At 45.4% G+C, this 18,940-nt stretch overlaps 2 protein-coding genes across 5 annotated transcripts in view; one reads left to right on the top strand and one right to left on the bottom strand.

The window, feature by feature from the left end:
* The first annotated feature begins 3,422 nt into the window (after positions 1-3,422).
* On the top strand, positions 3,423-8,842 carry RPL31 (ribosomal protein L31). The gene is made up of 5 exons (XM_082427387.1): positions 3,423-3,546; positions 3,947-4,053; positions 7,193-7,318; positions 8,309-8,421; positions 8,772-8,842. The coding sequence occupies exons 2-5, from the start codon at positions 3,947-3,949 to the stop codon at positions 8,801-8,803; spliced, it is 378 nt and encodes a 125-aa protein (XP_082283513.1). The 5' UTR covers positions 3,423-3,546; the 3' UTR covers positions 8,804-8,842.
* Positions 8,843-9,600: 758 nt separating this feature from the next.
* The window catches only part of TBC1D8 (TBC1 domain family member 8), a 142,733-nt gene continuing 133,393 nt past the window's right edge, over positions 9,601-18,940 (bottom strand). For all 4 annotated transcript variants that reach the window (XM_082427255.1, XM_082427254.1, XM_082427256.1 and 1 more), the window contains 3 exons: positions 12,531-12,620; positions 12,032-12,129; positions 9,601-10,689 (listed from right to left, as the gene is read on the bottom strand). In XM_082427255.1, the coding sequence (XP_082283381.1) occupies positions 10,228-10,689; positions 12,032-12,129; positions 12,531-12,620 (650 nt within the window). In that variant the 3' untranslated portion in view covers positions 9,601-10,227. The remainder of the gene's footprint in view (positions 10,690-12,031; positions 12,130-12,530; positions 12,621-18,940) is intronic.

The raw sequence follows: 18,940 nt of genomic DNA, 5'->3' as shown, positions 1-18,940 counted from the left end.
GGCGGGAGCAAGCAACAAGTAAGCCGGGTAATGACCTTAGGTTTTTTGACTTCAACATGTGCTTCAGCCTGTCGGGATCCTGATCTTCATTTGAGAGATTGTGCCAGAAGAAAACAACAGTTCATTGTAGAAATGACAGCAAAACAAACTGACAAAACCAGAAAAAGTTCCTGGAAACATCTCCACCTTATAGAGACACAGGTAATCCATGGAGATGGCCAAGCTGTTATCCACCAAAGCAGGCATAGCCCATAATTAAACTTACCTGGGCTGGAGTTGCATGGGCTCTGCCTGCTAGCACTTAGGTATCAGTGATGTGCCCAGGGTTTGTGTGTCTGTGTGGGAGATGTGTGCCCACGTCATGTGGACGGGGGAGATACAGCAATAGCAGACATCCCCCCCTTTCCCATGAGGCTTCAGCACGCTGGAGTGAGGGTGCCCTGGCACACCGTGATTGAGAATCACTGAGATGGCCATGCTCAGCAGAGCCCTTTCTACAAGCATTGGCCCAAGAGAACTGAGTTCCTTTCCTTGCTCCATCACTGGAGTTCTGTGCTTCTACCTGCTTCCCTGTAAAACAGGGGAAACTCCTCTCCGTTCTCTGGCCAGGATCAGTTTTCAGTGGCATAAGAGGCTGCCAGGTAAATACATCAAAAGGAGTTTTATTATTCACACAACTGCAATATTCCTGAAAACAGGTTAGTCTAAATATTTTGCATATATTAGTATCATTTACTCTTTAAAGGAACCCTCCTTTTAAAACAAAAAGTCTGTGTGACACTGGATTACCTATTTTGTAATTTAACTGTTTTGTAAATTCAAAGGTTTACAGATCTGATTTTTCTGTAAAAGAATTTGTATTTTAATTGGCTGTCAGAATCTGCACTTCTAAGTAGAACAACTTTTTTCATGGAAGCAGCATATTTGTTTTCCTAGGATTTTCTAGCTGGAAGCCATTAGAAAAGGGCAGAGTATGTCACGCTACTAATTTAATTTAGTATTGCTTAAACCTTACACATGTTCAGAGTCTGGATAAACCCAGAAAACTCTTATTGGGTGATATTTCTTTAAACCCACATAACATCAGGGGAAGTTTAATCCCTTAGCTTTTGATTCATTTAATTTTGCTCATTAAAAAACTGTTTTGCAATCCTGTTCTGTTTCGAGAAAAGCCATGACCTTTCTATTTGGAAAACTATAAAGTCTTGGCTCATGAGAAGTGACTGAAATGTGAACTCTGGAATACACCGAGTTTTAGAATATTTTAAACTAACTCAATTAAAATGTAGTATCTTCTGTCTCTAATGGCAACTAACGTCCATTAAATTAATTTAAAATTTTTGTTTATACAGGCAACACGGTGAACTGATCAACTATGAGATCATTCTAAGTCATGACGTGTTGGACTCTTGCCAAAATTATCTGGTAAAATGTGGGTGTTGGGTATAAAATTGCTTCAATTTCTCTCTTCACTTTATGGGAAGCCTGAAGGTTTTAAAGTCATCCCTTAATAACATAGACAAATAAACTAATTTGGATCCTCCGGAGACATGACATATGTGGCTTTTTGGACACAGACGTATGAACTTCATACAATGCCTATGTGCGATAGTACGAACGATAGCATACTTCTGTAAGCATAACATGGTTGACTAAATAGCTGAAATATACAGCCTTATGGTATCTGTGAAGCAGCTTTATTTTTTCGGGTGAAAAAAGCTCATGAGAAAGAAAAAAAAATTTCCTTTAGGATTATTCCCTAACCAGCCAACGTCCAGTTATGGGAGAAGCAGGGTAACCCGTCAGCACATTCACTGAAATAATACAGGCCTTAAAATATAAACTCCAATGTTGGGTTACCACTTCATACACACTTAAAAGGTCCTGAATTTAATTCAGTATGTGACTCAACTTCCTTTAAAACCATCTGCCCCTCCCGAAGTCCCCACCTCTTTCAGTGGAGCCACGACCCCACCCATCGACATAAACTGAATAACTTTATCCGCCATGCTGGTAAATTCATTTCTGTCAGAGGGGATTTTGTACGTGGAAAGATAGTCACCACTAACTGTAAGTCATTTAATGTCCAACTGACTAATCTTATAAATTTATCGATTAGCATTCTTTTAACCATTAAATAGTCAACATTTCCCTTATTAATCACATACTACTTAAACAACAAATGCGTCAATATTTAGGAATTTACCCCCAAAATTTCCCCAATTATGAAAAGAGATTACAAATAATTAACCCTTGTAAGAATTAAAATCTCAAGTCTGATACAGAAGCTTTCTTAAAAGTTCTAAAAGGATCCACAAAATATAACTATATATATATATATATAAATACATCTTTACATCAAAACTGGTTGCAAAATGTGAATATCACAGATTTAACGTGTTTTGTATTTTACTCCATGCTCATTCTCACACCTTCTCAGTGCTCCAGTTTTAACATACCGTTCTAGGGTTTCAATAACTCACCCAGTAAAATTTTTACACCTCCCTAGGTTTAAGGATCTTATCATGCCCTCGCCCCCTCCAAAAGAGAATGCAATTTCTGATCAGCAGACTGAAGGTCCAGAGTTGTGAACCCGTGGGTTTGGCCTGGGGACCCGGGACTTGGCTCTGTAGTCTGTCAACTCACACCCGACCTCCTGGCGTCAGGTTCCTCCCTTTTCATTCTCAAGGTACGTATCTTACATCAGGTGTTGGATAAAAGTGCTGCTTCTATTGCTATTATTGGGCCATTTTGTTGTGATAGAGCGAAAAACAGGTTATCTCTTTAAGGTCATGAAATCACATTGATTTCTCCAATATAATAGATTGTATATAGTATTTTACTCTCCCTTTCTAAGGTGATTTTGTCAACTACTAACAGTCTCCTAAATTGACATTTCATATAGTCAGTTACAAACTGGCGATTTTGATTTCGAAACACTTCTTGTGCAAGGCTCTGCTCTGCCCCGCTCCTCGCCCCTAGCCCAGGTCCCGCTGCGGCTAATCGCGGCCTCCCCACCCAACCAACCCCGACAGGCTCCCCGGTCCGGGCAGCGAGGACGCCCTTCTCGCGAGGCCGCTCTGCCCGACCGGAGCCCCTCCAGGGCGGCAGCCGCGTCGGTCATCTCCGGGCCTCCAGCCGGGAACACAGGGTCAGGCAACGCTGGCCGAATCACTGAGCGAGTGGGAAAAAGAGAAGAGGGACTTCCCTCTCCGCCCTGCTCTCCTCCACCTGGGGACCAAGGTCCGGTTTCCTCTGAAGAGTTAGACCGGAGGGGCAAGTCCCTCCCACACTCGTTCGCGCGCAGGAGGCGGGGACGCGCGGCAGGAAGCCGGGCGCAGAGAGCGCGACGCTCCAGGTCCCGCGCCCGAGGCCCGCTCGCTTTACCCTCCCGGCGCGCGCCGCTTACGTCACAGCCTCGCCTCTTCCCTCCTCTCGCCCGCCCCCTCCACCCGCCTCCAGGTGACCCGGAAGTTGTACTTGCGACCCTGCTTTCCTTCTCCCACAATCCCTCCCGCTCTCCCTTTCTAACCCCGGCCGGGCGAGGTGAGTATGGGCGCTGGGTGGCGGCTGCAGGAATCCGGCGGCATCCTCGCCCCGGATTGTGCCGACTAGGACAGCGGGCTCTCTCGTGAGCCGGCCCGGGGCCCCGCGTTCCGAGGGCACGGGAATCTGCGCTGCATTTAAGGGCTCTCGGAGACTGGGAGAGAGAGTGGCCAAGCTTAGGGGAACCCGGGCCGCAGGGGTTTCCGGGGCGGGGGCACCTAAGGGGCTCGGATGCTTGGGCCGCGCGCGGGGGGCGGCCGGCTTGGCTTTGCCCAGACCTGGGGCTTCAGGGGCCTGGCCGGACCCGCTCCGAGGGCGGCTGCGTGAGACCGGGCCGGGAGGGAGGACTTGGCTTGGGTTTGTCCCACTCGCTCTGAGCCTCCTTGTCGCCTGGGCTTAGATGGCTCCCGCAAAGAAGGGCGGCGAGAAGAAGAAGGGCCGGTCCGCCATCAACGAGGTGGTGACCAGAGAATACACCATCAACATTCACAAGCGCATCCATGGAGTGTGAGTACCCCTGCGGTCGTCGATGCCTTGCTGATGGGGGCTCCCGAGACGGCGGTCTGGTTGTCCCTGGGGGCAGTCTAGCCGTCTGGAGGCTGTGTGGTCTAGAAATTACGCATTTCTTCGAAAGCTCGTCTGTATTCCGTGGGCCCTGTTTAAGGCTTACAGGGGTTAAAGCGTAATGCTCAGAGGTTAATACCTAGACAGATCAGGTTTCTGGCAGAGCCAACTTGGAGAAATACGGTAATGATAAAATCATTTCACTCCTTGCTTTGCAGTTACACCTTGGCAGGCCTGAAGGGTGAAAGATGTGTATATGAGGGGAAGCAAACTTTGTCGATGTGTCTAGGCCTTAGTAAAGGTAACCAGTTAACTAAAGCTGTGCCCGGCCCAGAATACGAACACTCCGATGGGCTTCCTTTAGTTCTCTGACCTCCACAGATGCGTAGTAACCTCGGTGAAGCTGTAATGCCGGAAGTGCAGCTGCTGGAGGGACCAGAAAAGAGCGTATCGGTGGGGTTATAGGGCAGCGTTTGTGCAGGCGACACCTGGAGGTTGTGGATTTGTGATGTACGAGAATATCGGGAATGATTTCGAACGTGCTGGTTCTCGGTTTTCGTCTCTGGGGTTTGGTTTTTTTCTGTTCTTAAGCTTAGTGAGGCTTCCCCTTTTCTCTGCACATGGTCCTTACTAGTGATAAGGGAGACCAGATCTCTTCTTGAATACTGTTATTTGGGGTATTTTTGATGGCAAGTGTTGCGCTGCAAAATACTCTATTCAGGCACCAGTCCGTGGAGCAGAATTGCTTGCGCCTGCTTGGGCAGTCTCGGATCTGGACAGCCGATTCTGTGAGGGAGTTAAATGTGCAGCAGCGTCCGCGTTGGGCCTGGCATTTCCGGCCAGGTGTTGACCGTGTGTGAGCCAAGGAGTGTCGTGTACGTGGGGTCTCTGGAGGCTTTGGGGTCAAAAGTCCAGTGCCTTTTTTGTGCATAGATGCTGCTTGTAACCACGTTCTCTTTCCCTCACCCCTTAATTTGGGGGGCGTGCGTGTATTCATTTGGGGAGCATATTAGGCACTTACTGTGTCTTGGGCTCTGGATTCAACAGGGAACCAAAGAGCCTACCTTCCTAGTTTACTAGGAGGGGAAGTTAGATAAGCATCCAGATATAAAATGGTGAAGAGTACCAGGTGGAAAGTAAGTGACAAGGTGAAAGGGGTGATGTTTTAAAGGCCACACAGTTAAGGGGACATTAGAAGAGTGGGTGTGAGCCATTGCGGGTGGACAAGTTTTTCAAGCATTTTGTGCTTTGTTACAAAAGCCCTAAGTGAAGACCTTCACGGTACTGAAACCTTTGGTCATACTTGATGGGCAGCAGTTGACAGTTCTTTGTTCGTTCTTCATTTTACTTCCGAAGATTCCACAGTCCTGTTCTTCGTGCCTCTGCAGCTGCCGCCCCTCCCCAGTCTGGTCTGTTGCTCCCCACAAGCCATCCTCTTAATGTTGAGTCCCGGGCTCAGCCCCTCTCGAACTGTGCTTGGTAATAGCAACTAGCTTTAGGGTCTCGTGTATCCAACTGCTATTAACCTGTATACTTGGGTGTTTAAATGAGTATCTCAAAAATTTTACGTGGCCCCAAACCAAACTCCTAGCGTCCATCTCCACCCCTGACCTTCCCATTTCCCTGTGGCCTTCCCGGTTTCAGTGTGCTGGCAAGTGAGCGTGTCTTCTCGGCTCTGCCTTCCCCAGTCTGACTGCACTGGTCCCACCGCCATTCTCTTGATGGCTGCAGTTAGCGGCTCCTGCTCCTGGTTCCCTCTTCCACCCCCCAAACACCCAGCTGTTCTCAAGGCCTCCATTGGCTTCCCGTCTTACTCAGATGAGAAGCCAGAGTTCTTGCTATGATTCCACATGGGTTGGCCACTTACTTTCCTAATCAAAGCAGGCAAGTACCTGATTCAAGCTCGCAGTTTGGTTTTAGTTTTACCTTTTTTCCCCTGCCGTAATGCTTTTTCTATTAGGTAGATAAATAGTTGCCCTCATCATCTTTGGGTCTGGACTTCAGTGTCTCAGTGGCCATCTTACTTAAACCTGCAGCCCCCTTCCTTCCCTAATGCTCCCTCTTTTCCCTGGTTTATTTTTCTCTGTAGCACTTGATACCATCTGACATACTCCATGTGTCAACTACAAAAGCTACGTGGAAAACGGGCTGTTGTCTGTTAAACCTACTGCTGTTCTCTCTAGTGCCTTTTATTTCTAGGTGGTTAAATATTTAAGTGAACGAAGCGAGCTTGCTTGATGGATTCAAGGAGGCTGGTGAGGGGTAGAGCAAAGGGAGCAAGGGGGACGTGGTAACTGACACGGCTCCTCCTGACGTTCACGGTCTTGGGGCGGGGGAGGACATCTCTTTACGCTTCCGTCTCTGCCCCACTTGGAGTAACCTTTGCTTATCCAGATGCTTGACCATTTCGGCCGGTAGTAAAGTTTGGCTTTTTCACGTTTTGTATTTAACTGAAAGCATGAAATCCAAAGGAATTTATGTATCCTCATCTAAACAACAGGTTAATGGTGCCTAACACATGCCAAGAGATCCGTAGCATTAACTGTTGCCCTCATGGTGTTTCTTGAGAGGGAATTGGTACATTTCAGGCCCCTGCTCTTTAAGCATAGACCAAGTGAATAATGACATTAAATAAAGTTAATAACATTAAATCCCATGTCTTAAGACGTGGCAAATGATAATATTTTGACCTGAGGACACGGTATTTACTTCAGTGTTGTGTACTTTATGTTCAAGCTTATTCTAACATCATTCTTAGATTATATTCTCCCTGGCAGGTGGTATTAGATCTTGGGGGTGTTTTTGTTTTATCAGGAAAGGGTTGGCCAGTGCATATATTAGCATCTCTTAAGGATCTATACAGAGTCCTTGTTCTACATTATTGAAAGTAGATTGTGTGTCTTCAGTGTCCCAAGTATTATAGTAGTTGCTGGGCATCACATAGTGGTGGAGGAAAGAATTGTTCCTGCCCTGTTCAATGTTCAAGGTTTTAGATTTGTTTTATGAAAATAGGACATGGTATATTATGTATTTCATTTAATTTTGTACTTAATTGATTTATTTACTTATGTTTGAATCTCAGGGGTTTCAAGAAGCGTGCCCCTCGGGCACTCAAAGAAATACGGAAATTTGCCATGAAGGAGATGGGAACTCCAGACGTACGCATTGACACCAGGCTCAACAAAGCTGTCTGGGCCAAAGGAATAAGGTACACAAGTTGTCTGTGTTAGAAGATGAACTCTCACAATTCCGCTAGCTAATGCACATGGATGGAGGTATAAAGAAAATAACAGTGACTCAGAGAGTGGGGTAGTACCTGCAGGGAAGCCCTTTGAACTGAGCCCCGAATGACGCAGGAGCCAGCAGTGTGAGGGTCCGGTAAGAGCATCACACAAAGCGAGGACAAACCACGTGACTCGGGGACAGGGGTCGGTGAAGGTGGAGCAGATTGTATGACTTCAGAGCAGTGAGGCTGGAGAGTTAGGCGGGGGACAGATCTTGTAGGTGGTGGCACAGAGTTTGGATTTCTGTCTGGACATACTGGGAAGCCGCTGGAGCAGAGTTGCTGGGGGAGGGGGGCGTTTTGGTTGTCAGTAGTGGGGGGTGGTCACGGGCCAAAGATTCTGCTAAACATTATACAGCGCACAGGCAGGCCACCCACATACACACAAAAGCAAGTATCCAGCCCAAGTATCAGTAGTGCCGAGGTTAAGACCTGCTTATAAGCAGAGGGGTGGTTTTGCTGTGGAGGACGGTGGAAGGTGCCAGGTGGAAGTGGGACCGGCCAAGGGGCGTGGAGCTGGCGGGGACTAGGTGATGTGTGAGATGAGTGGGGGCCGGGGGGGCGTCTGTGTCCATCTGGGTCGTGTCTTAACATTGGAGTCCAATGTGATGACAGGGACCTGAGATTCAGCCCTGCAGTAGGCTGGCACGGGTGCCTGTGAGCTCCCTTGAGATAGGGGAGGAGTGGTGTCACATGAGCCGAGAGAAGGTTCAGGACACCTCCTGTCCTTGGATCAGTAGAAGGAGGGGGTGCAGTCGCCTGCGATGCTGCTGAGAGGTTGGCTGAGGCGGGGAACTGAACGTGCAGCAGTTGCACATGCTCAGCGTAGCCTGCGGTCAGTGCTGCTCCCGCGCGGCAGTGGTGGCTGCCTACTGAGACTGGTACATCCTGACACCAGCGTCTTCTGTTCTTCAGGAATGTTCCATACCGTATCCGTGTGCGGTTGTCCAGAAAACGGAATGAAGATGAAGATTCACCAAACAAGCTCTATACGTTGGTTACCTATGTACCTGTCACCACTTTCAAAAGTAAGTTCTGCTTCATCCCACAGAGCTGTTGTTAAGATTTTTTTTAAGTCCTCAGCCTTTTTATAACCTGAATTCATTTGTTCAACAAATATTGTGCACCTATATCCTTGGCATCCTTCCAGCAGGGATATAAGTTAGTTACAGGCATAATCGGTAAACCTTTTTTAAATTGTGTCACAGTGTGGGAAAATGCAAAACGATACAGAATAGGTCTGTTATCTGGGTTGTGAAAGGTCACGTGGAATAGTAACATTCACCTAAACCCTTAAAGAAAAGGTCCTTGGAGTGTGACAGGATGGGATGGGGTGTGTGGGTGTGGAAGGTGACCGGCTGTCTGTCTTCTTTTGCAGACCTACAGACAGTTAACGTGGATGAGAACTAACGGCTGATTGTCCAATAAAGTTATAGAGCTGCCTCCGCATCTTGATTTTCCTTTTCTAGTTGCAGGTAAAATAAATAGGCTTGTCTATTTTAAAGCAGTTCCCAGTTACAGGAGCATTTGGAGAGTGTTTCCTAACTACTGTGCCTGGGCCCCTTCTCCCCATTCCCTGGAGTTTCTGACTGTTTGTTTGCACAGGGCCTAGGCAGGTGTTCTAAGGTGGTTTTGGAATGCATCCTGGCTTGGTGATGGCTGTTCAGGTGGTTGGGACATCATTGGGGGTATGATGTTAGTGCTTTTACATGTGTGTTTTGTGAATTCTAAGATAACATTTTTCCAGACACTGGCATGTAGAACTTAATTGCCATTTGTCACATTTTAACATGCTAAAATGGTACACTTTTGATATTCTTAGATTTCATGGAGTATGTACAGTTCCTTTTTAGCTCACTTACTTGTGGTGGCCCCATGAGGTGCTTTTAGTCCTGGTTTACATGGAGTTAAAAGCTCAGGGGTAACCTTTCTTAAAAGGTTGCTAACAAAGTCTGCTAAATTCAGCCTGAAAGCAAGGTGTTGCAGGGATCATATTTCATCAGTGCTTGTACCACTGATACGAATTAAATGCCAGAAAGAGGTCCCCTTTTGAAGCCCTGGTGATGACAGTAGTGGGGTTGGGGGCTACCTGCGGTGTAGTGTACTATCCGCCGTGAACATGGTGGGATAGAGGAATCTCCAGGTTATCCATTCGCTGGCACAGTACAGACCTCAGACACTGAAATAAGATATAAACACAGACCAAGTCAATACAAAAATTTCTTATTAAAAAAACTTGGAGGCCAACATTGAAAGCGTGGTTTGTACACATTTTGTGGAAGGACACAAAGTGAATACAACAAATATATTAAAACGGTTTCAATTACCAGCATTGAAACGAAATTAGTGCAAAAAAGCCAAATACAATTGCACAGATAGTGGCTCTTAAATCTTGAAAGTGAACTTGATTCTCAATCCCTCCCATGTGAAGGGAAGGGTGAGCGCTTGGGCTTTTCTCCTCTCTGGGTTAGTATCATACATTTGACTTTCTTATATTCCATCTGAGAACAAAATGCTAGCATCACAGCAGAAGTGCCCTTTACAGCAAATCTGGTAACAGTGAAGTTGCAAGTCATAGCATCAAGGGAACTGATGTGAGACACTCTCTAGCACTGACAGTGTCCAACTGAATTCTCTTAAAGAATAAATAGAAACGCTGGAGGGTTGCATCAGTTCCCCCGGCCACAGCTGTGGCTGTCAGGTTGCTTATCCAGATGCCCAGCTTGTAAAGTGTACTCACAATGAACTAGACAAACCTAGATTTATGGGCTGACAGCCCACAAACCTGGACCGTGCTTTGGTATGGAGACTGGTCTCAGCCAACCGCTGTCCTGCTACGGGCTACTCAGCTTGAGTTCAGGCTGCGATTGGCGGCTCATTTCACAAGTTTTGAGGCTGTACTGATTGATCTTGGCATTTTCAAGTTTGGGTTTAATGTCCAGTGGCTTTTCAAAAAAGTTGACTAGTGACTGTTCAGTCAGAAGTGAAGCTAAAATATGTTCAAGGGAGACGGTCCAGTCCCCTTGTGCCTCTTCAGGAAATACCTGGGACTCTCGGGGACTCTTCCCATTGTGGGTGTCGGCAAAAACCAAGTCCTGCTCGGGAGAAGGAGCTGAAGCCTGCGGCTCCTCCCCACCTTCCTGGGAGCAGCTTCCGGAGCTGCTGCCTCGCTGCCCCACTTCCCCGATCTGCAGCAGCAAAGTGGTTACTGTGGCGATGGCTTGATACAAATCATTTTCTTCTGGATCTTCATGGAACATACTATACAGTGTTTTACAGAACTGGATAAATTCTCTCTGGAATTGAGAAAAAAGAAGTCTGCATGTGGCAGCATAACAAGAATAGAAGCATATCGTGGGCTTTTTTCAAACTTAATACCTAGTTCTTTGAAAAAAACCACATAGTACTTTTTGAAGCAGAAAATAAGAGGTATTCTCTGCCCTTCCACTCTGAAGACACACCATTAATAGTCCAGGGGATTTCAGCACACATGTAGACGTGTGCTGTCTATACAGAAGTGTTAGACCCTTTAACCCAGCAAGACAACTAATGTATTCAAAGGCTGTGCACAGAGATTTGTTTATAAGGATGTTTAGGCTAGGGCTTATTACAGCAAAAGGTGGGAAACAGCCTAAATGTTAAGATTGAATGAGATTATGAGTTGGTAATCTGGTGGGAATGCCAAGCAGCAACTAAAGGCCATTAAATGAAGTAGAACAGTGATGCCTGATGTTATGTCAAGCTACACACATACTCGTGCCCAAACTGAGAATCTTTACGTCGTGTGATAGAGGTGCCTCAGGTGGAACTTAGCTGCACAATTACTCCAGGAATAGGAAAAAGGTTGAGCTACTAATTTAGTATTTAATGACTTGGGAGAAACATCCATGATTGTTAGCTGAGGTATGACTGACAAACAACACTGAGATTTAACTGACTTTATATCCAAAGAGTAGAATATTTGAAAGCAACTCAACAGAGTTGAGCAACACTTCTTTGTTTTGTGAAAACAAAACAAAAAAAACCTGCTAAAGGGATTTAAGTCCTATAATAAAGGGACATTTTCAACTTGAAGCCTTATCAGGACAGTATAATATGTAGTCAGTGATTTTCAAGAAACTGGAAAGAGTACACTATTACATGAAGAATGCTGTATACACGATCCCCCAAATAGCTTCCATTGCTCTAGGGAATAAATCTGCATCACAACCTGGGCAAATGAATTTGATATAAAAACTTCAGGGACTTTCCTGGTGGTCCAGTGCAGGAGGTCCCTGAAGAGACTCCACGCTCCCAATGCAGGGGGCCCAGGTTCGATCCCTGATCAGGGAACTAGATCCCACGTGCCACAACGAAGATCCCGCGTGGAGCCAATTTTTTTTTTAATTCAACTCTTCAAAGAATAAAATGTGTAGCAGCCTTCTGAAGAGCTCTGAATATTTGGACATATGAATGGATCACAATTTAAATATTTCCCATTTAAACATCACAATGTTCAGCTCCCAGAAGTTATAAGATCTTTCTTTGATTATAGCTTTGGAGGTAATGGGGGAGGGGGTGCAGCTGAATTAAAAAGCCTACCTCTGAACCAGTCACTTGGCAAAATGGTGAATTCTCTGCACAGATTACAGTCCATACCTGGCTCATTTTGGGCAACTCCTTCTCAGTTTTGTCTTTCTCTTTGGCTAAATCTTTAATCATCTGCTTCAGCTGTTTCTGATAATCAACTGTATCACCTTGAGACAAAGGAAACACAATATATACTTTAGTCTAAGTAAATTCCATGAAAGCAAAAGGAAAATAGGTAGAAACGAATGGTGAGGGGATGAGGAATTCCACTAAGCAAATTCCGTATACAAACTGAAAAGCAGAGATCAGAAGTCTGTTTTACAAAAAGTGGCCACAAATAGATGATGGTAGCCGAGTGACCTCTTGCTACAAGAGGAGCCCTGAAAGATGAAGAGTAAAGTGGTCGTGGCGTTTGGAAGGTTTCTGGCCTCTGAAAGCAGTGGTCTCAGTGTTAACTCCCAGGCGGGAGGGAATAGATTAGTCTGCTTCTAAGAAGAGCCCTGAAATCCATTGCCCTTAATGATTGCAGTGGTGTGCCTGACGGAAGATAATGAAAAGAGGTATGTACCATTGGACTTGCCAAAAACCAGGGGTCTTGATGTCGACAACAGAGGATTCTTCAATGGTGACTGGCTGTCTCGGTCATTTTCAGTGAGCGCTTTTTAAAAAAAAAATAAAATTTTTAAAAAATTAAATTGAAGAAATTACTGTGTCTTAACCAAAACTGACAGAGTAATTTAGCTTTTAAGGTAAGAAAACTAAAGGTGAAGCTAGGAGCCCCCAGCCTGATGGCTGCAGGGTCTTCCCAGGGTCTGTGAACCCTGTGTGCTTCAAGAAAACATCACACACCAGTAATGCCTTTTCCCAGATGTCTGTAGATGTAATGATATACAGATTCACAGGACATTGCTGATACTGACCTAGAAAAGTGTATGTTTGGTAAAATCCCATTTTGTCAAACTAAAATACAAGTATGTATAATACATGCACACATACGGAATACTAGAAATAAATACACTTAGATTTCTGGATGGTAAATTAACAAGAAATTGCTTTAAACTGAGGGTATTTTTTTTCAGTAATTAGTACATACTGCTATACTTAAATAACTTCTAACAAAAATTGAAAAAAGCTTAACTGAAAGCAGCATGTTACCATTATGAGTGTTCTTGAAATATACAAAAATACAGTTACATCAGAACCCTCACACACTGCTGGTGGGAATATAAAATGGCATAGCCATTTTGGAAAACAGTCTGGCAGATCCTCAAAAAGTTAAATCATAATGTTGCCATTTTTACCCAGAAATTCCACTCCTAGGTATATATCAAAGGGAAATGAAAACATACATCCACTCAGAACCTGTACACAAATGTTCACAGCAGTTCCAAAGAGCCAAAAAAGTGAAAACAAACCCAAATGTTCATCAAGTGATGAATGAATAAATTGGGGGATGCCCACTGGAGTATCACTTCAGCTGTAATAAAAGGAGTAAGGGGCTTCCTTGGTGGCGCAGTTGTTAAGAATCCACCTGCCAATGCAGGGGACACGGGTTCAAGCCCTGGTCCGGGAAGATCCCACATGCTGCGGAGCAACTAAGCCCATGTGCCACAACTACTGAGCCTGCGCTCTAGAGCCTGTGAGCCACAACTACTGAGCCTGCGCTCTAGAGCCTGTGAGCCACAACTACTGAGCCTGCGCTCTAGAGCCTGTGAGCCACAACTACTGAGCCTGCGCTCTAGAGCCTGTGAGCCACAACTACTGAGCCTGCGCTCTAGAGCCTGTGAGCCACAACTACTGAGCCTGCGCTCTAGAGCCTGTGAGCCACAACTACTGAGCCTGCGCTCTAGAGCCTGTGAGCCACAACTACTGAGCCTGCGCTCTAGAGCCTGTGAGCCACAACTACTGAGCCTGCGCTCTAGAGCCTGTGAGCCACAACTACTGAGCCTGCGCTCTAGAGCCTGTGAGCCACAACTACTGAGCCTGCGCTCTAGAGCCTGTGAGCCACAACTACTGAGCCTGCGCTCTAGAGCCTGTGAGCCACAACTACTGAGCCTGCGCTCTAGAGCCTGTGAGCCACAACTACTGAGCCTGCGCTCTAGAGCCTGTGAGCCACAACTACTGAGCCTGCGCTCTAGAGCCTGTGAGCCACAACTACTGAGCCTGCGCTCTAGAGCCTGTGAGCCACAACTACTGAGCCTGCGCTCTAGAGCCTGTGAGCCACAACTACTGAGCCTGCGCTCTAGAGCCTGTGAGCCACAACTACTGAGCCTGCGCTCTAGAGCCTGTGAGCCACAACTACTGAGCCTGCGCTCTAGAGCCTGTGAGCCACAACTACTGAGCCTGCGCTCTAGAGCCTGTGAGCCACAACTACTGAGCCTGCGCTCTAGAGCCTGTGAGCCACAACTACTGAGCCTGCGCTCTAGAGCCTGTGAGCCACAACTACTGAGCCTGCGCTCTAGAGCCTGTGAGCCACAACTACTGAGCCTGCGCTCTAGAGCCTGTGAGCCACAACTACTGAGCCTGCGCTCTAGAGCCTGTGAGCCACAACTACTGAGCCTGCGCTCTAGAGCCTGTGAGCCACAACTACTGAGCCTGCGCTCTAGAGCCTGTGAGCCACAACTACTGAAGCCCACGCACCTATAGCCTGTGCTCTGCAACAAGAGAAGCCACCGCAATGAGAAGCCGGCGCACCGCAACGAAGAGTAACCCCCGCTCGCTGCAACTAGAGAAAGCCCGTGCGCAGCAACAAAGACCCAATACGGCAAAAAATAAATAAAATTTAAAAAAATAAATAAAAGGAGTAAGCACCGACATGCCACACCACGGGCGAGCCCTGAAGACATACTAAGAGAAAGCAGTGAGACACAAAAGGGCACATACGGCATGACTTCACACGGTATGAAAAGTCCAGAATAGGCGTATCTACAGACAGAAGGCAGGGGCGGGAAATGTGTGGACTGGGGACAACAGCTAAAGGGCACAGGCTTGCTTTTTGGTGTGGTGAAAATGTTCTAAAACTGTGATGGTGGTTGCATAACTGGATATACTAAAAACCATTAGACTGTACACTTGAGTGAGTGAAATGTGTGGTGTGTGGATTATAGATCAGTAAAGCTGTTACCAAAATCATAAAAGGGATTGCAGATGAAGGATCCTCATTTTTAAAAGGTTGAAATTTAGCCATTCACTGAGAATAAATCAAAGGCAAAATTCTGTTGTGATCCAACAAATATCCACAAGATGGCACCAAAGCCTTGATTAATCTACCCTCCTTTCTACTTGGGAAGTAGGTTCCTGGGGTTTGGAAGGTGGGAGGCTGTTTGGGGTTGTTTCTTTTTTTCTGTTGGTCCTTTTTTTTTTTATAACGAAGTTATTGAGTCATTTTTTTCCAACTTTACCCAAAACAAATTCTATGCAGTGGCACATGTGAGAACCCACTCAAACTGAATAGGAAGAAAATTACAAACCCTGGATGGTACTTGGGGCAGTCACGATAGAAATGGCTTCCCAAGTAATAGCCGCTGGGATGTCTCGTGGATACTGGGTCCCTATCCTCAAAGAGCTCAGTGTATCAAACAGAAACGTGTACACAAGTCACTCTAAGAAGATGCTCTAACAGAAGAACCAATACACACAAATAACATGGGAGCACAGAGAGGAACGATTAATTCAAGGGGTGGGTGAGTGTCCAGAAAGGAGGCAGGTCAAGTGTCAACAGTGACAAGGAGCCAGAAAGGCCAGCCAACCTCTCTCCAGTCCCTGCACACAGAAAGCACCAGCATCCGGACTGGACACGGGACAGTGGAGGAGTCTTGGTGCTCACTGGAAAACACTCATGCTGCTATCTATTCCTATCAGAAATGTAAGATACAGTGCATAAGGAAAAACAGTAACCACTGAGTTTATACCACCTTTAAATGTACTTCCAACCTTTTAAAATGAGATATTTGAGCTTTTATAAATGTAACATTTTTACATTCCAATATATGTGTAATTCATAATTCAAGACTATAAATGGATTAAGAGACAGTTCTATTAAAGCTTTCACCGTGTCTCACTTCACATTCTGCACATGTTAAAACTGGATGAAGGATTTGTATTTGGTTATCTGACGCTCCCGATCTCACATGTCTGTGCACGTCTGGGTAAGTACATCGCTTCAACAGACACGAGCAGGACACCCTCCTTGCGGCTTCAAGCACTTTCATTAGTTGGTGCGCACACTCATTCCCTGTGACGCTGTCATCATCACTGCTACCTCGGCACTTTCTAAATGGGATGCTTGTGGAGGGAAAAAGCCAGTTCCGCTGAAAGCTGCTTCTCTCTGGCAGAAGAGTACATAGACTGCTTTCAACACAAGTTGGCCTTCAGACACAGTTGACACCACAGGCATCAAAATAATACCATTTTCCAACATATTTCCTTCTGGGAAAAGCCATACACTGCCCCCCTTCTGCCCCTCCATGTTGGCTAGAAACAGCAATCAATTTCTAAGGGAACAGACTTGCATTTGGATTAATTAGGAATTCCAATATAACCAAGGCATTGATAGGAAAATCAACCAAAGTATCCAACTTGCGTCTCAGATATCTACTATAAGAAAATCACCTGAGCTGCAACAAGTACTGGATGCTGGGACCATAAATCCCATTTTAGTGGCTTCTTGACAATCTGGACGATACTAGGGATCTTAAGCACCTAGCTTTTCTCTTTTAAAAAGCTCAGTGCAATCTTTTAATTTCACAAAATGTTTCTCAGGAGGTTTATATTCTACACTTTTCATATTTTGCAAAACCCGCAAGTGACATTTTCAACTCAGGATCCCAATACAAAGAACAGACTTTCATCTAGCCTAAGCTGTCTTTCCCCCAATCGAATGTGCCTGGTATCATTTCTGATGTAGCTGACATGAGAACTGCCTAAGTTATTAGATGCAAACTATCATTTTTGGATCCTGTGATAAGTTGACCTTTGCTCGAATTTTATTAGATTCAGCATTTTAAGAACGTCACTTAAACGTGGATCCGGACCAGCAGGGACACCTTTTGGGGAGCTGCTCTGCAAGCCCAACAACGTATTTCCCGAATCGCAGAGTTCCCGGGAGGAGCAGAGCCGTGCCATCAGCTCCGCTCAGCGCGCTGTCTTTACAGGAAGCCTCCAGTGCCTCGTTCGTTTGTGTTCAGTTACCAACTCTGGTATGTCATTCTTGGTAGCTTGTTTTGATGCTTCTTCCTAATGAATCTAATGTTCTTCCAGGAAGTGGCCTTCTGGATGTCCAATCAGTGTAATTAGCTGAGTGAAATGACCCATACTTACAGATTTAGCAATTTGCAGTGAAAACTCCCGATTCAGTAATCTTCTAGAATACTGTTCATCCCTCCGTCACCTAATTTGGTACCAGATCATCTGGAATATTTCTCTTCTATTTGCTAAACAGTGCTGTAGTCACCATGGAGCCAATAAACTGAGCTCTTCAAAAACTGTGAGGCCTTGGGCTTAGGGCTTCTTTGCTTCCCGAGATGCATCAGATACCTTTGCAAGTGATCTGACAAAGCCCTCTGCCTCCTGTTTGACCCTCGCAGAGTTCCAACCTGCTCTGCACAAGGCGGGTGTTTGAGGCCAGAGGCTGATGTGCTTTGTTTGGTTTTCCACCTCCCATCAGGCAAGTAAGACATCACTCTTCGGCGGGCGCACAAATTCAAACCTGTAGTCCTCCGCATACTTCCTCATTAGTGAGTTACGCTTTTTTTCCCACTAGTGTTTGTTCCACCTTTAATCAAAATGTTACTCATGAGGGTGGAAAGTAAATATTTGTTAAAATTAAATCTATTTAAATGAAAAGTGCCTGAATGTATTGTGGATCTTCATGGCCCTGTCAAATTGATGCATTTAAACAGAGGTTTTAGGTTGTCTGCATTCTTAAGACTTTTTTTAACTGCATCAAAAATTCAAATATTAAATATAGGTAAGCAAGGGAATGTAAATTGGTATAGTCACTATGGAGGTTCCTTAACCTAAAACTAGAGTTACCATATGATCCAGCAATCCTACCCTTGGCATATATGTCTGGAAAAGACAAAAATTATAATTCGAAAAGATACATGCAACCCCAGTGTTCATAGCAGCACTATTTACAATAGCCAAGAAGACATGGAAGCAACCTAAATGTCCATCAACAGATGAATGGATAAAGAAGATGTGTGTATGTATGTGTGTGTGTATACACACACACACACTGGAACATTAGCCATGAAGAAGAATGAAATACCATTTACAGCAACATGGATGGACCTAGAGATTATCATACTAAGTGAAGTCAGTCAGAGAAAGACAAATAAGATATCACTTATATGTGGAATCTCAAAAAACAATACAAATGAACTTATTTATAAAACAGAAACAGACTCACAGACATAGAAAACAAACTTACAGTTCCAAAAGGGAAAGGAGGGGGAGGGATGAATTGAGATTTTGGGATTAACAGATACACACCACTACAGTATATATAAAGTAGATAAACAACGATTTACTGTAGAGCACAGGGAACTATATTCAATATCTTGTAATAACCTATAATGGAAAAGAATCTGAAAAACTGTGTGTGTGTGTGTGTGTATACAAATCAAGTGAAAAACAAAACTCAATAAAAGGCAAGGAACTTTAGATGCTCAACCGTCTGTACTAAAGTAACGAGTCCATGAGAAAGCAGCGGAGGAGCTGTGTGTGGCTGCCAGAGGGTGTTCCCATAAGCATCCCGTGCACAACAGATGCCAACTCCGTAACGGCTGAGCTCAGGAAGTGTACTCAGGAAGCCCACAAGTAACGTCCACACGCATTTCAACTTCTGTATAGGTGTGAGTCTTAAAAGCCACCAGGATCTCGAGGACCTGGACACCTCACAGCTCGCCACCTCCCCAGGGCCCCGTGTTAGAAAGTTCTATCAGAGAAACCATCCACCACCAGAACCATGGCACT

Source organism: Balaenoptera physalus (genome assembly GCF_965194825.1).
Source record: "Balaenoptera physalus genome assembly, chromosome: 15".
Lineage (NCBI taxonomy): Eukaryota > Metazoa > Chordata > Mammalia > Artiodactyla > Balaenopteridae > Balaenoptera > Balaenoptera physalus.
Note: the sequence above shows the minus strand (reverse complement) of the source record. Positions and strands in the feature narration are given on the sequence as shown.

Bases quoted from the DNA above. Each gene is read 5' to 3' on its own strand.
- RPL31 (XM_082427387.1), top strand. From the start codon at position 3,947: ATGGCTCCCGCAAAGAAGGGCGGCGAGAAGAAGAAGGGCCGGTCCGCC. The intron at 4,054-7,192 runs GTGAGTACCCCT...TTTGAATCTCAG, and splicing joins CACAAGCGCATCCATGGAGT to GGGTTTCAAGAAGCGTGCCC. The intron at 7,319-8,308 runs GTACACAAGTTG...TCTGTTCTTCAG, and splicing joins GTCTGGGCCAAAGGAATAAG to GAATGTTCCATACCGTATCC.